The 15,592-nt window shown below is 59.7% G+C and overlaps 5 protein-coding genes and 1 pseudogene across 6 annotated transcripts; all 6 read right to left on the bottom strand.

The window, feature by feature from the left end:
- Positions 1–1,220: 1,220 nt before the first annotated feature.
- On the bottom strand, positions 1,221–2,279 carry LBRM_29_0500 (conserved hypothetical protein; the record flags this gene model as incomplete). Its single annotated transcript, XM_001566348.1, has 1 exon — positions 1,221–2,279. One exon carries the CDS (start codon positions 2,277–2,279, stop codon positions 1,221–1,223), a length of 1,059 nt encoding a protein of 352 aa, XP_001566398.1.
- A 1,940-nt stretch (positions 2,280–4,219) lies between these two features.
- On the bottom strand, positions 4,220–5,176 carry LBRM_29_0510 (putative thymine-7-hydroxylase; the record flags this gene model as incomplete). Its single annotated transcript, XM_001566349.1, has 1 exon — positions 4,220–5,176. The coding sequence occupies one exon, from the start codon at positions 5,174–5,176 to the stop codon at positions 4,220–4,222; it is 957 nt and encodes a 318-aa protein (XP_001566399.1).
- A 745-nt stretch (positions 5,177–5,921) lies between these two features.
- On the bottom strand, positions 5,922–7,826 carry LBRM_29_0520 (conserved hypothetical protein; the record flags this gene model as incomplete). The annotated part of the gene is made up of 1 exon (XM_001566350.1): positions 5,922–7,826. The coding sequence occupies one exon, from the start codon at positions 7,824–7,826 to the stop codon at positions 5,922–5,924; it is 1,905 nt and encodes a 634-aa protein (XP_001566400.1).
- Positions 7,827–8,872: 1,046 nt separating this feature from the next.
- Positions 8,873–9,622, bottom strand: LBRM_29_0530 (conserved hypothetical protein; the record flags this gene model as incomplete). Its single annotated transcript, XM_001566351.1, has 1 exon — positions 8,873–9,622. One exon carries the CDS (start codon positions 9,620–9,622, stop codon positions 8,873–8,875), a length of 750 nt encoding a protein of 249 aa, XP_001566401.1.
- A 1,948-nt stretch (positions 9,623–11,570) lies between these two features.
- On the bottom strand, positions 11,571–12,477 carry LBRM_29_0540 (annotated as a pseudogene). Its single transcript has one exon. A coding segment is annotated over exon 1 (907 nt).
- A 1,247-nt stretch (positions 12,478–13,724) lies between these two features.
- Positions 13,725–14,879, bottom strand: LBRM_29_0550 (hypothetical protein, unknown function; the record flags this gene model as incomplete). Its single annotated transcript, XM_001566353.1, has 1 exon — positions 13,725–14,879. The coding sequence occupies one exon, from the start codon at positions 14,877–14,879 to the stop codon at positions 13,725–13,727; it is 1,155 nt and encodes a 384-aa protein (XP_001566403.1).
- Between the last annotated feature and the right edge of the window lie 713 nt (positions 14,880–15,592).

Here is a 15,592-nt window from a genome sequence, read left to right on the forward strand (position 1 = left end):
GCCGCCATCGGGTCATGCAACTCCCTCCAATGAGAAGAGGTTGACTAGAGCTGCAAAACGAAAAAAGGGGCGAAGCGAGAAAACGACTGTGCGCTGACGCGACAAGGTGGGTGTGGCAAGGTGGGTGTGGCAAGGTGGGTGTATCGCCTTGAGAGACAGCTTGCGGGGACAAGCGGAGAGGGGAGAGAGAGAGCGAGCGAGCCAGTAGGAAGGGCTAAGGGCGAGCCAGAAGAACGTACCGGTTCAGGATTGCGTCGCAGATCCGTCGGGTCTGTGGGCCCCTACGAGATCCACAGACGCACGCACGCGCGGAAGCAAAAGCCCTGCAACACACACACACACACACACACACACACACACACACGAAAACACGAGCAGAGAAAGGCGAAGGCACGCCGTAGGAAGAAAAACGACTGTGCGTTTGAGGGAGGCGGAGAGGCGGAAGGGGGTGGGCGAAGTGCGCGGGAAAAAATGAGCTCGAAATCACAGCTGGCAAGGCGAAGCAGGACGAAAAGGGGAAGAGGCACACAGGGGGGGGGGACGACCATCGCACAGTGGCAGCGCGCTCGTGGGGGAGAGGAAACTCCCACGGCAGCGCACCCTCTATCGTCGATGACGGTGGGTGTGGAGAGAGGGGAGGAGGGGAAGAGGAGAAGAGAAGAAGGCTGAAGGCACCAATCGCTGACACGTCACTGCACGTACACATGCACCGCATATGAGTCAAACGGAAAGGGAAAGGTTTGAGTGAAGAGGAGGGGAGGTGCAAAGGAGAGGAGCAAGCGGGAAAGAGAGCGAAAGGAAACAGAGAGTGTAGGTAACCCCCGCTTCGCTGAGCGACGAGAGGAGGATGAGGGCGGGCGAGTACAGCTCTGGTGCCAAGTATACGAGCTCCTCGGGAAAAGAAGGCACCGATAGAGAGGGGGGAAGGAGAGGCTCACCGCCCTTGCGCAGTAGTCCTACAGCACTGGGCAGCACAAGAACTGTAGCAGCTCCCCCTTCTCTTAGAGGGGAGGGTGGGAGGAAGTAACCATCCGCACTGGCATGCGTGCACACGCGCTTAGCGTCGGCTCTCCGGCCAAGTAGCGATTTCGCTGTTGCTGTGGATGCCAGCTGCGCTTCCAGCGCGTGCCAATGAGGACATGAACCGCCATAAACCATTTCACACTAACGCCTCACACAGCCCACGGCTCACACACTCTCCAGCGAGGCTATCACAGCAACTACGAAGTTCGCATCACCACATACTTACGCGATGAGCATCCAAACTCCAGCACATCTGACTCAATCACCGTCGTCGCCTCCATTGCTGACACCACCTCGCCATTCAGCTTTGTATGGTTAGTCGACTCCAGATCAATCAGCTGCAACTCAGCTGTCCACACCGCAGACGCGTCTCCACCGGCTGAGGTCAGGGTCTCCTCTAGCATCGCCCACATGCTACTGCACAAGGATCGCAGAGCCTGTTTGCTCTGGGCAAACAGCGGCACATCTGCTCGCGGCGAGGGCAGCTCCGGTGCGTCAGACTGCATTGCGTTCACCCTCTCCTCTACGTACGCGTTGAAAGCGGCCTCGTCCGCCAAGACAAACCGCATCTCCATTGAGGCGTGCTGACTAGAGCAGGAAGGGTGTTCGAGCAGCACATCATTCACCTCCGGTTCCTTGCCAAGCAGCCACACGGAGCGCCAGGTGAGGTTGGCGTACTCCATCACCTTTCTATCGTCCTTCATCACTAGAAGCTTGTAGGTGGGAATGAAGAAGGTGCTCTGCGACGACGAGCCAAGCGCCGGCGCTGAAGCTGGTACCGTTTTACCGCTGGCAACATCGTCTCGACACCACTGCAGTATCGCTGTATAGAGGGCAGCAAGCTGCTCGCGCGATGGGCTTTTAGGGGCAGGCACTGCCGTAGTACTTTGCGGCGACGCTGCTGCGGCCCAACGGCGCCACCACTGCACAAGGCTCTCGGCGATGGTGGCAACGCGCAAGTAGGTGATTAGTGTGGGATCAGAAGAAAGCGAGGTCGTCGTCCCGGACACGCCATCATCCACACCCTCGCCGCTGTCTTCGCGGCGCAGCGCATCAAGCAACTGCTGGGGGATGGTGAGGAGAGATGGATACCACTTGACCGGGCGGGTCGCGGCCGGGTTCCCCGGCACCAGTAAGCGGGGACGTGTGACTGGCAGACCGCCAAGAAGGGAGGTCAGCAGCCCTGTGCGGCCGTAATTAGGAGCCTCCATGATGGTGTGCGCTGCTTGCCTGTGCGTCTGCGCTCTAGTACACATGCGCACGTGTGGGTGCGCTTGTAGGAACACGGGAGAGTAGTCACCTGGAGGAAAAGAAGAACAGCAGAGACAACACAGTGATGCATCACACACGCGTGAAAGCAGAAGAAAGGTCTCGTGGACCACATCCACGTGGCGCACAGAGCTTGTTCCAGCGCGACCGCTCTCTGCTGTAGAGAGTGCGTTGAGCTCCACCCCCACCCGGCCTGACACGGGCCCATCTCGCCTGGCGCGGCGCGTGCCTACGGGGTGCGTCGCGCCACTGCGCCGACTCAGTCATCGGTGCACGGGAAGTGCCTCAAACTCGGCCCACCCCCCACCCCCCGCAGGTCGCCACCTCGTGCACCCCCACCCCACCCGGGGGGCGGCACAAATGGGTTCGCTGTCGCCCCGCCATCCACGACCTGGCCGCCAACACCAGCAGCCGTGCATCGCCCTGACCTCCCCCACGTCGTCGGCGCTTGGCTCTGTCACCGCCACAAGCAGTTCGGCATTGGCAGGGATGGGGGGAGGGAGGGTCTCTCCGGCTCCGCTGCAGAGTGGGTGCTGGGCTCTGGATGGCGCGCACTGAGGTGTCGCCCGTGATCGCGGAAAATAAGTTTAGGCAAAGGGAAGAAAGAAAGAAGGTTGGCGCCCGTATACGCACGCGCGGGTACACACGCAAAGGGGCTTAAGAGAGGGGAGGGGTGGTCAACTGTGCGAAGTGCGTCTGAGAGGTGCTCAGTAGGCAAAGAAACCCAGTAGTCCCTAAGACACCTGGCAAGGGCCTCTGTGCCCTGCTCTGAGGGATGCGGGAAGGCGCCAAAGGAAAAGAAAATCTCATCAAGACTACGATAAGAAGGGATGTGCAGGGGAACGCCTGCAGCAGGGGGGTGGGGGGTCAACGCCTGCGGTGTTCCAAACAAAAAAAAAAGAGGGAATGCCCCGCACGTACCAGCCGAGCACAAAAGCACACCAAAACAAGAGGGAAAACTGAGGAGAGCAGCCGCAAGCAGAACCGCGGCAACGGAGGACTCCACGCACACAAGCAAAATTAAAGGCCATGCGAAGAGGAAAAACGAAACGCAGCAGCGAAAGAGCAACAAGGGAGGCGGGAGAGCTGACGTCCTCTCCCTCTTAGACGCTCATCCAGCCCCTCCTGCCCACCACCACCCCCCCCTCCACTCAGAGCCGCGTATCACCTGGGCAAAATACCAATGCGCAAAGAGAGGGACATTTTCCCGCCCTCGGTTCTACGCAGCGCCAACACACTTTCCTTTGTGGTCGGTGGTCGATTTTCCTCTTCTCCCGGCACCTTCACGCATGTGTGTCTGTTGCCTGCGCAGCCAACGACCCTCTGAAATGGGACTCGTCGTGCGTATGCAACCGTCCTTGTCCGTGCGACTCTGAACTGCTGCTTCCCTACGCGTACACACATGCATACACCCGTGGGTGTATCGTCGTCGCCAGGAGTGAGAGACCACACCAACACGAAAAGCAACGCACGCATGACCCCTCGGTACTTTGGCTTCTGGGTCGGAGAGGAAGGGAAGGGAAGCGATCAGCCGGGTGCGGGAGGGCTACAAGGGCCACTGTGTCGTGCCTTGTGATCTTCTCTCTCCCTCTTCTTTCTGCTCGCTATCTGGTCGCTTCATCCCTCGTTGCTTGGCTTAGCATGTTCCCGTACGACTTGTCATGAATGTGCTCCTGATGGCGGTCCCACTGGGCCGGCGTTAAAGTTACTAGGGTGTTCAACAGGAAACGTATAGTTTGAACGCTCAGATTGGCGTGCACGGGTGTAGCGGTTCCATCATTTTAGCGCTTGTCAGAGGAAGCGAAGATGGCGATGAAACACCAGCGGCCCTGCGCATGAGGTGAAGCAGTAGGTGGTAGAGAGAAAGAGGCGCAGGCAAAACGCGCTGCCGGGGTGCGGGCAACGTGTCAGCTACCCATCCACTTTACTACGGTCTCACGTCATCGGCGCGGTACGCATACGTCTGCTTGAAGCGCATCAGCAACCAGTCACCAGCCTTTATGTCCGGATATTTTGCAGGGTTCGCCTCATCGAAGCAGTTCGGCAGGCACGAGATCGTTGTCTCGGGATTTGGCTCGCAGAAGAACGGCATTGAGATGCGGTCCACGCCGGGGCTTAGCACGCGGTGCGGCGTGCTCTTGTACCGCCCGTTGCTCCACATCGCCATCATGTCGCCGATGTTCACCACATAGCTGCCCTCGACTGGCGGGGCGTCCACCCACTCGCCCTGCGCGTTCTTCACCTGCAGGCCGCCAGCCTTGTCCTGGTACAGCAGCGTCACGATGCCATAGTCTGTGTGTTCACCACACACAACGCGGCCCTTCTCGTCCGGCAGTGCAGGGTAGTGGATCATGCGGAACACGCTCAGCGGCTCGTGAAACTTCGAGACAAAGAAGCCCTCGTCGATGTCGAGTGCCAGTGCCAACGCACGCAGCAGCAGCAGAGAAAGGCGCTGCATATCGCTGTAGTGCTGCTCCATCAGATCGGTCCAGCCCTCAATCCAGGTGGGGTGGTTGTTGGGGCCACGCAGCGGCTTGCCGGCAACAACAGAAGGGTGGTCCGGCGGCAGGTGGAAGCCCATGTCGAAAGTCTCTTTCCAGTCGCCAGGCTTACTAGGGTCGAGTTGCTCTGCAGCGTACGTGCCGTAGCCGCGGTGGTTCGGCGACTTCTCAAGGTTAATCCGAAGCTTCTCTTGATGTGGAAGAGCAAAGAACTTTTCTGCCATCTCCGTCACTTTCTCCATGCGGCCCTTCGGGAGGTTGTGCCCGGTGATGTAGAAAAAGCCACAAGTGCGACATGCCTCGTCGATCGCGTGTGCAACGCGCAACAAGTCTGCCTTGTTGTCGTGGTACAGTGGCGCAATGTCAATCACTGGAAGGAACATGGTGGTGAGGAAGGTGAGCACGCGAGGGAAATACAGCGAGAGAGGAGAGAGCGAAGGTACAGTGCAAGAAAATTTGCTGCGTGGGGGGATGAAGGGGTATGCCCGCGCTAGTAGAAGCACAGGGGAATAAGTAGAAGAGAGATATGAAAGGGTGAATCACAAGGGCAGGAGAACGCAGCACTATTGAGAGTTGGGTATGCCCAAGGGAGCGGGCATCAAATGTAGTGAAACGGAAAGAGGTGGGAGGAGGGGCGCTAAGGATGCACAATGATACCGCCATTAGCAACTCCTGTATCACCCACGCGACCTGAGCCCCCTCTCTCCCACAGCACCGCAGGGTGCTGGGACACGAATGGATTAACAATCGTGCTGGAATCGATTGTAAGCAGGCAGAGCTGGTCAAGTACGCTACAGGGGTAGCGAGCGACGTGGTGATGGCTGAGAATGAAAGGAGCAGTCGGGTGTCTTATCGTCTTAGGGCCTGCGTAGGGGCATGTATATGCCTATGTGTCGGTGAGAAGAGGTGCGCTGCCTGCCACCACTGTCATGAGTGCGGATGTGGAAGCACTCACTTGAAGGTCAACACAGGTGGCCTGCTGATCAAGAAGGCAGCTTGGCTTCTCTCTACTGTGGACAACACAGGAGACATAAACTCGCAAGAGTAGCCTAGCCGTAGGCAAGCAGAGATCGTGGATTGAGTCCAGCAGTAGCAGAGGGGGGGGGGGGGGGGCGGCGGAGCCCGGATTCAGGGCAGCCGCCTTGACAGCTCCACCATGCGCTGCTGGGCCGCTCTTTCGGCCGGCAGCCAGTCATCAATGGCCTCTCCATCCCCAGTCCTCTCAGCACCGCCTGTGCTGCAACCTGCACTGTAGTGGGGGAGTAGACGACGAAACCCGAACGGCTCCGCGGCGGCCCCGCGCACCAGTATATCTGCTTCCTCCTCCATCCATACTTTGGTATCGCCTTGCATGCAGGCCTCGTACTTCTGCGGGTTGCCCTCATGCTGCCCCCAGGGAGGGATGTGCGTCTCCAGCAGTCGAAAGGTGTCACGCAAAACAGTACTCTTTACGGCAAAGTCGAAGGCGGTGTCGCAGAACAGAGATGGGGAGTGGTTCACCTCCAACAGAACTGGGTGCAGGTCCGCCTCGCGCAGCATCACGTCGAACCCAAGCAACTCGAAGCAGCTGCGACCATCGGCACGGTAGCCTCGTGTGCCACCAGCACCGATCAGCTCACGTCGCAGCACCTCGACACCAGAGAGAACAGTAAGGGCGATACACTCGTCTAAGCGGCGCCGCACAGACAGCCACCCGCCCGGGCCCTGGAGAGAGTCGATGAGGGAGGCAAGCGCGGAGAGGCTTTGTTTGTTGCACCCCTCCTGGTCAACGGGCGCCGCTGGCTGCCTCGGAAAGTCACGGTCGTCGACGTGAGGCTCAGTGCCGTCGCCGTCGGCGGCCGGCACGTACAACGATGAATGTTTGTTAACGGCGTAGTTGGTCAAGTGCCGCCACACATTGCAGCAGTTTGCTTCAGTCGGCGCTGCGTAGGGTTCGGCGCAGAGGCGCACGAGGCCTTCCTGGTGCACGAACAGCTCCACGCCTTGTACATCGCGCGGTACCTCTGTTAAGCCTCCGCGGCACTCGCTCAGAGCGGGCTTAGGGACAGGCAAACTAAAAGAGGGAGCTGGAGACGTCACTGTCAAGCGTCGCGACAGCTGCTGGGGCACTGTCGCGAGAAGCAGCACATAAAGGCGCAAGTCGAACTTCTTGCCGCCCATCAGCAGCGGGCGATCCACGTAGAGTTGCACGATGCACTCCCTCCTTTTGTCCGTCCGTTCCTCCTCGGTCAGGTCCTCCGCCGGGGCAGTGGTAAGACGGATCCCCTTGCCCTCGCACCCTGTGTTGGGCTTAATGATGAAGAACACGGGACGGGGCTCTGAGGAAGGGTCGGTGCGCACCGTCAGCTCTCGTTGAAACGCCGCCAAGCGACCGAGGTCTGTGAGGCTCGAGAAACTCGCTGGCACCGCCAGCGTAAGAAAACGCTCTAGAGGCGATTGATCACAATTCGCGCAGTCTACCGCCGCACCGCAACCACGGCGCTCCGACATTGCGCCCTCTTTCGTTTGAAGCCGCAACAGCTGCATGAGGCGGCGAAACAGGAGCGCCTTTCGGGCAATGACATTCATTGCAGCGTAGTGGTTCAGGCGCTGATAACACGCCAATCCGCCAACCCTGGAACTCACAACGCTCTTGTCCACCCATATGACCTGTGGCGCATGCAGCGGCGCGGTGACTCGCTCCACGGCCTCCAGCGGCACGTCAGGGAAGAATGCCGGCACGCGATCCGTGGAATCCGTATCATACACCGTCCATCCTACCATTCGCGCCGCGGCACGCACGACGTGGTACCGCGTACCGCGGCAGTCAATAACAACACCGCCAGGTGGCTCCCTCCCCGGTCCCTCAGTCGATGACATGGGTGGCACCTGCTGTGCATGATACATGCGGGCGTGCCTCTTCTCCTGCACATGGGTAAGGTGGTGTAGGAGTGCGAGGTGACCGCGATAGCGAGACGGCACGACAGAGCAAGAGAGAGAAGTATATGGGCAAGGCCCACAAGTGGAACGAAAAGCAAAAGAGACTACAATCATGAAAGCGACGGCATTGACGTGGTAACTCCGTGCGAGCTTCGCACGGAGAGGGAATGACGCCGTTGTACGGGAAGACAAGCCACAACAAAAAGCCTCAGAGCCCCGCCAGATGAACTACACAAACGCTGGCGCAACAAGGTGGGTGAACGGCAGGGCTGCAGGATTCAGCCCACCCCGCACCGCCCCGCTGGGTTCACCTCTCTCTCTCTCTTCTCCCCTCATACTGCTCATGTGGGTGCGACAGAGATGGTGCGCGTGGAGGCGAAGCCGCCCCCAGTACGTCACTCCTACGGCAGAGACACACGCACAAGTAGGGCACGGCAGTGCCTGTTTGCATCACGTCAGCGAAAGCTGAGGCGGGAGAGTGCCAAGGAGAAACGAGGAGAGGCGGTCTTACAGAGCGAGAGAGCCTTCTCTTGCTGTTGTGGGTGCATGTGCCACATTGCAGACGTTTTCTGTTCGCTTATGCTTTCTAGGTGACCATCCGAGAGACACATCCGTCAGACTTACAGCGAGAAGTCACCCTGAGGAGCGGCATAGTGTGGCAGGAGTGGCTCGGGGAGTAGTAGTACAACCATATCTCACGTGTTGGCGCGGATACACTCGAGTCCATACAGAGACACGCGCGTACATGGTGAAAGAGACCAAGAGCACACGCCCAATGAAGAAGTAGGGGGGTGAAGGATACCGGATGCAAGCACACGTTCATCCACCTAGCCAGCTGCTGCACATCAGCGAGGAAGGGCACAAACACCCAATGCGAGAGAACAAGGGAAAAAAGAGGATCTAACGTACAAAACAGAGAGAAAACATACACCTGCACGCCTACACGCCACGCGCGCACAGGCAGGCACAACGCGATGACGGGGGTCTCCCCCTCTCCCTCTGCAGGGAAGAGGAAGCATGGGGGGTGAACCGACGCATGCAGTGGGTATGGGCGGAGGTGACAGTGCCTGCCACCACGGCCACCGGCCTCCCAGTTCCCCTCATCACAGCGAACCACGAGCTCACGCTACTGACTAGGATCTCGATCTGATCCGCGCACCTTACGAGGTGCCGTGGATAGCGCTGAGGATGGTAGCTTTTGTGTGGGCCCCCTTCAACTGAATCGAGTTGTCCTTGGCGAACTCCTTCAACGCAGCGAGGGACCACTTTGGACTGGGCATCTTAGATGGCGCCGCCACGGCCCTAACCCGAGAGTTCGAGCGGGAACGAGAACGCCGACGGCCAGCTGGCGTCTTTGCCGCGGGCTTGGGCTTCGCCGGCAAGGGAGAGCGCGCGCGGGCAGGGGATCGGGATGCCGCCTTCTTCGGCGACGTTAGCCTCGATGACGACTTCCTGGGAGAGTTCTTCTTGACCAAGGCCTTCCTTGGGCCTGCCTTGCGCGGCGTGCTGCTCACAGAAGTCACAGGTTCTGGCTCTGGAGAGGTGGCACGCGCCGGCGACTTAGCTGGTGACCTGGCCTCCGACTTGCGGCGGGATGGGGAGGAAGACGCGGCCTTGGTGGGAGAGTGGGAGGAGCCCTTCAAGTCGGTCTTCTTGGTAGGAGTCGCTGGCTTGGTCGCGGCAGACTTGAGCAGAGACGCGTACTTTTTCTGCGACACTGGCGGCGACTTCTTCGCGTTCGCGGATGCGATGGAGGATGTCGATGACCGGCGCCACGCAGCGACCACCGCCGTCGCTACGCCTTCCTCCTTCATATTGCCGTCATCGTCGAAGAGGCGGTACACCGGCAGCGGCAAATCATCGTCGTCCACCTCCGGCTTAGTGTAGATGAAATTCTTCCAGAACGGCATTCTCCGCCTGTGCTGAGGCGATACGTGGTGCACCCTGAAAGGTGGCCGGTGGACGAGAGGTTTGGAAAGAGCCTATGTGGTACACAGGAGAAAAGGGGGGAGTGAACCGTCGACGCCACTGCCGGTGCGATGTGGTCACCTTTGAGGGGCCTTGTCAAGTGGTGTTCTCTGCAGAAGCAAAGGAAACAGGCTGCCGAGGACGACGTCGGGCGCAGGAAGACCGAAAGGGAGGGGGTGGGGGAATGCGTAAAGATGCGAGAGCGCAGAAGACAGAGATCAGCAGCGAAGGTAGCCGCAAAAGAGCCGGGCGCCGTCTGTAATGCACATCCAGGAAAGCGTCTATGCGAAAGTGGACCTCACAGAGGGTAGGAACACCTGCGTGGGCAGCACATGCAGTGGGGTGAGTATTGGCCGCACCCTGGCCTCTCCCCGCGCAACGCCGCTTCCGTCGCTGTTCGCTAATCTGCGTGCGCGCTGGCAGAGACAAAGCTCAGCGCTGCTGTCGTTAGTTCGGCAACGCTGCCAGACTCCTCTGTGCGAGCTGCGTACCACACTGCAAGGGATGCAACAAGAGCTTGACAGCGGCACATGAACGGCAACTCCAGCGTAGTGACGTCGTGCAGAAGAAGGGGGTGATTGTTCGCCTTTTTAGCCTCAAGTAGGTGTGCGATCACGTCTGCGAATTGGATCAGCCCCACATCCGCATCGCTCCTTCCCTCATCAGATGGGCAGCGCAAACACTTATAAAAGGCAATCAGAAAAGAGTTCGCAGAAAAACGTCGGCTGCCAACTCGACAGGCCAAGCAGCAACAGAGTGAAGGGAGAGGTGAACGCACGCGCACGTCTAAGGCAAAGCCACAAGTGCACGTAATACGGCGCCCGCATCTGCTCACCCCTCGCACAGACGCACAAAGGAGGGCGCAGAAAGCGGCGCCACTTCGAGAGGCGACGAGCGACGCAGGAAGAGAGGAGAAGTGCCGAAATTGCAGCATCGCCGCAGCACCGGGACTGCAAGGAAGGGCTCAGAAAAGGAGGGCGGGGAGTAAAGCAAGCAAACGAGCTTTCCCCGAATTCTCGATGTGGGGTGGTACCCATGCGCGATGAAGGCCCACATTCGAAGCTCCCGCCCATACACTCTTCCTTGTGCAATCGGCCTTTCTTTTGATTCCATCGCATCACAACACTCATCGTTGCGATCCTTGCTTGCCCCCTCGCCGACTTCCCTATCTTTCTCACAGATGCCATAGAGCGCTGCTACGACCTTGTAAGAGGCAGAGATGTGCGGGCCTACGTTAGGGAGAGAGGAGGTGGCGCACTGGCAACACACGCGAGAAAAAAAGTGAGCTGAGCCAAAAAAACAATGCCGGGGGGAGGCGGAAACACGGGCACATTACAGCACGTAAGGCAATGAAGAGAGCGCGTCTGGGTGCCTTCGTAGAGATACCTGCGGCAAAGGCTTCAGCAGCGAGCAGAAACGAGGAGAACGAACTCAAAAAAGCTACACGAGAGTGGAAATGACATCAACAGAGCAAAGCGGATGAGGCAAAGGGGAGAGAAAAGGGCGTGGGGGAGAAATGAGCCCCCTTAGTATACGCGCATCGTCAAATACACACACGCTGCAACAGTGCGGTGGGGTAGACCACCGGTTGAAACGAGTAAAAGCCACCGGGGGGTCCACGATGATGTCGAGGGCCCCTTTTCGACCGTCTACTGCATGCAGATGTTGGCCTCGCCGTGCCTGGGCGTGGGGCAGTGCACCTTAGCCATTCCGGCACCGACCTTGCTCGACGCGGCGCCGCTCATTTCTACAGTTCGGCTCACCATGTGAATCTCCACCTCGCGAGAGCACGCGTGAAATCCGCTGCATCGCTGTACAGGATCAGTGTGGAGAAGTAGCCGTCGCTGATGCAGGCGCAGACCAGACACAGGCGACTGTTCGGCTTAACGTCCTACTCTGTCGCCTCCACACACTCCCACACGTAGCTAATGGGGATGCAGACGCTCGCTGTGCGCACCCTCTGGATTCCCTGTGTCTTGACGGTGCGCATGGTGGAGCAGAGGCAGCTGCAGCGGACTTCCCAAGCGGTATCCGTCTCCTTGATGCCTCTCAGCCAGTGCAGATATGTGGGGGGGGGGGGGGCAGTTTCCAAATGCCGCGGCCACCTTCTTGTAGCCGCGGTGGATGTAGCACCGCCGCGCAGCGTCAGACGCAAACACGAGTAGCACGCACGCCGACACGGGCAGGCTCGCGTCGCTGTACGAGCTGACCACCGTCGCATCCTCCTTTCTGAGCGGCTCGCACCCGCTCGCACCGCCGCATCCGTCGTGGTGAAGAAACCCACGATGCCGGAACCGTCTCTCTGAGTAGAGAAGGAGCAGAAACACACGCTACAGACGACGCCGAGGGTGGCCCCCCCCTACCAGTGTACAGCTGACTCTACTCCAGGCCAGCAGACTACCTGCGCACCACCTGCCTCACCTGCATAGCGGCGCCCTGCGGCGTGATGGTGCACGCGAGCGTCACCGTAGCGCAGCGTGCACACGCCGCTGTCAAAAGTTGCAGCCATGCCGCCGACACAGAGCTCCGAGGATGGGCCGGGAGCAAAGACGAAGCCGTGCTTGGCGGCGGCTCTGTTGAGGGTCTTTTTGCCCACACCAGCACCCACCCACAGGCACGAGCTGTCCAGCTCGAAGTTCATCCACGTCAGAGGATCTGTGGCAATGGAAATGCCGCCAGAGTAGGGAATGCACACACCCTCGACGTCGGCACCGGCACCACGCGGCGTCATAGGCACCTCGTACCTCAAGCACGCCTTTACTAACGCAGTCACCTTCTCCGTGGGGTTCGGCTGCATGGCCGCCACAGGGGCGGAGCGGTTGTGGCTTGAGTTGTCCTTGCTGTAGGGCCCAAGCGCAGAGTCACAGCATCCGTCACCATGGACTTAGGGCCCAAGCTGAGCACCGTAAGCTCACCGCGGCACGCTTTTTGTACTTGCACTGGCGAGCCGTGAAGGGCTCCAGCTCGAGCTACTCAACAGCACCCATGGCGGCCATGAGCAAGGGGAAATACGGAGACGGTAGGCGATGCACAAAGCCCCCTGGACGTGAGGGATAGCGCTCTACAGACGACGGGGGGCTCAGAGATCACATAACAGTCCAGTGGGAAGGGGGAGGTGGAGGTAATGACAGAGCCGCGGACGCAGAAAAAGGAGAGACAAAGAGGTGGGGAGGTGGAGCTGGCGATGACGGCTGGGCGATGAGTGGACGCATCCGCATGAGGCGCCTGGGAAAGGGGGGAGGGGAAAACGGAGACCCATGATCTCACGCACAGAGAGAGTCAAGATAAAGGCGACGCGGGGCCGAGGAACCCTCAACGCCTCCCCAAGCTCGGTTGATGCCCCCTCCTCCTCGCCTCTCGCCTTTTCTCTTTGCAGCAGTCCACCCCTACGCCGGGTACGGTGGTGCAACGCGCACCCTGGGCACACGTCCACCGACGCTATGGGTGGAGCGACACGGCACAGAGGCGCTAAATATGTCGAGCGCGGAGCATGAGGAAGGCGGCTCTCTCGTTACTGCTGCCCGATGCTTCCCACCTCCACCACCAAGTACCACGCAAGCATGTTGCACAGAGCAAACACTAACACACACAATAAAACGCCGCAGGGGGGAGAAGAGGGGGGGGAGGAGCGCGCACACGCATGCACAAAGCCCACAAGTCTCGCAAGAGACAAAAAGATAAAATACGAGAAACAGAGAAACGCGAGCGCGAGGGGTGGGAGTTGCATGGCAGGGGAGAGGAAGGGGGAGGGGTTGTTGTCGTCGTAGACGAATGCTCACGCAGCCAACGATGGCACATAGCGTTAGTGCGAACAGTAACTCAAAGCCAGTGCAAGAAGAGAGCGGCTAATGACTGCGAGGTGTCTAGCTCAACACGCCCCGCTCTATGGGATACAAAAGATAAGGGAAAACAGACGGCAAGATGAAATAGCGCATGTGTCGCCGGCAGTTCTCTCGACAGACACACACACGTACACGTAGTAGGCACCCGTAGAGGAACGTAATGGCCGCTTCGCTTTGTTGCTGTGCACCACCTCCGTCTCCGCTACGCCACCCGACTACTCCTCGACTTGCAAATCGGAATGTGCCGTTCCATGACATCATCCGAGAAGCGCCGCCCGCATGATGGGCACGGCACGCGATCATCGTCCACCACGACAGATCCACCAGCCATGGCGTTGCGCAACTGCGCGCTTTGTTTCCGCCACTTCTCCGGCTTGGGGGCTGCTTCAGACGACCTCCGCCTCGGCCCACCAGGTGCAGCTCCAGCGGCTTTGGTTGTGGAAGCCGCAGCACCGCCACCACCAGCAGTGCGATCCTGCTTCTTGATAACGCTGAGCACCCCTCTGCTCTTCTCATCGCTCCTCACCTTAAGTATCGCGTCTTTGTGCCGTTCGCAGGTGGTCACGTGCCGCTGGAGTCGACCCAAAGCAAACGTGCGACCACAGTGCGGACACGGCTCCAGCGGCACATCCTTCATCTCGTCCACGTCCACAGGGACCTGCGGCTTGCCGCAGGCCATCGCTGGACGCTCATCGATGACGGCCACTGCAGCCGCGCTGTTGTAAGTCGTGACAAACGGCGCCACCGCGTACACGTCCTCCTCCGGTAGCGGGCAAGAGATGCGCCTTTGGCTGTTTTCCCCGTCTTCACTAGGATCAGCCGCCGACACGACAACGAGCTCTGTCGCCTCCGGCGCCGGTGCGCCACGGCGTACCGATACCGCGGCTGGCATGTCCTCAAAGGTGGGTGAATGCGCAGTCCAAGGCAGCGCGGACCCGTGAGGTGCCGCCCACATGAGCGCATCCGCCTTTGACAAGGCGCTGAGCGTCGTGGCCGTGGGCTCCGCATCGTAGGTGATGACAGATGCGTCCTCTACGCTGCCGGCGGTGCGCCAGTTGCGTCTGCCGACGGAGGCCGTCGATATCGACCCTGCGGGGGCACGAATGCCGCCTTGCGACTGACTACGAGCCATACTCGCGCTCATGCTGTCCGTCCCCTCCCGCTGCACGCGCTGCCAGTAGTTGCGCTGCGCAGTCGCTCGCTGCTGCGCACTCAGCCGAAGCTTAAGGAAGTGGATGAAGTTGATATCTGCAGGCGTGGACTCCAGCAGCAGCTTCGTCTGCTCTGACAACAGCAAGCGGCCATCAAAACCGCCGTCAGAGTGCAGGCGTGCACGATCTCGTGTCCCGGCCGCCATCGGGTCATGCAACTCCCTCCAATGAGAAGAGGTTGACTAGAGCTGCAAAACGAAAAAAGGGGCGAAGCGAGAAAACGACTGTGCGCTGACGCGACAAGGTGGGTGTGGCAAGGTGGGTGTGGCAAGGTGGGTGTATCGCCTTGAGAGACAGCTTGCGGGGACAAGCGGAGAGGGGAGAGAGAGAGCGAGCGAGCCAGTAGGAAGGGCTAAGGGCGAGCCAGAAGAACGTACCGGTTCAGGATTGCGTCGCAGATCCGTCGGGTCTGTGGGCCCCTACGAGATCCACAGACGCACGCACGCGCGGAAGCAAAAGCCCTGCAACACACACACACACACACACACACACACACACACGAAAACACGAGCAGAGAAAGGCGAAGGCACGCCGTAGGAAGAAAAACGACTGTGCGTTTGAGGGAGGCGGAGAGGCGGAAGGGGGTGGGCGAAGTGCGCGGGAAAAAATGAGCTCGAAATCACAGCTGGCAAGGCGAAGCAGGACGAAAAGGGGAAGAGGCACACAGGGGGGGGGGGGACGACCATCGCACAGTGGCAGCGCGCTCGTGGGGGAGAGGAAACTCCCACGGCAGCGCACCCTCTATCGTCGATGACGGTGGGTGTGGAGAGAGGGGAGGAGGGGAAGAGGAGAAGAGAAGAAGGCTGAAGGCACACAATCGCTGACACGTCACTGCACGTACACATGCACCGCTAAAAGG

This window comes from Leishmania braziliensis, chromosome 29 (assembly GCF_000002845.2).
Source record: "Leishmania braziliensis MHOM/BR/75/M2904 complete genome, chromosome 29".
Lineage (NCBI taxonomy): Eukaryota > Euglenozoa > Kinetoplastea > Trypanosomatida > Trypanosomatidae > Leishmania > Leishmania braziliensis.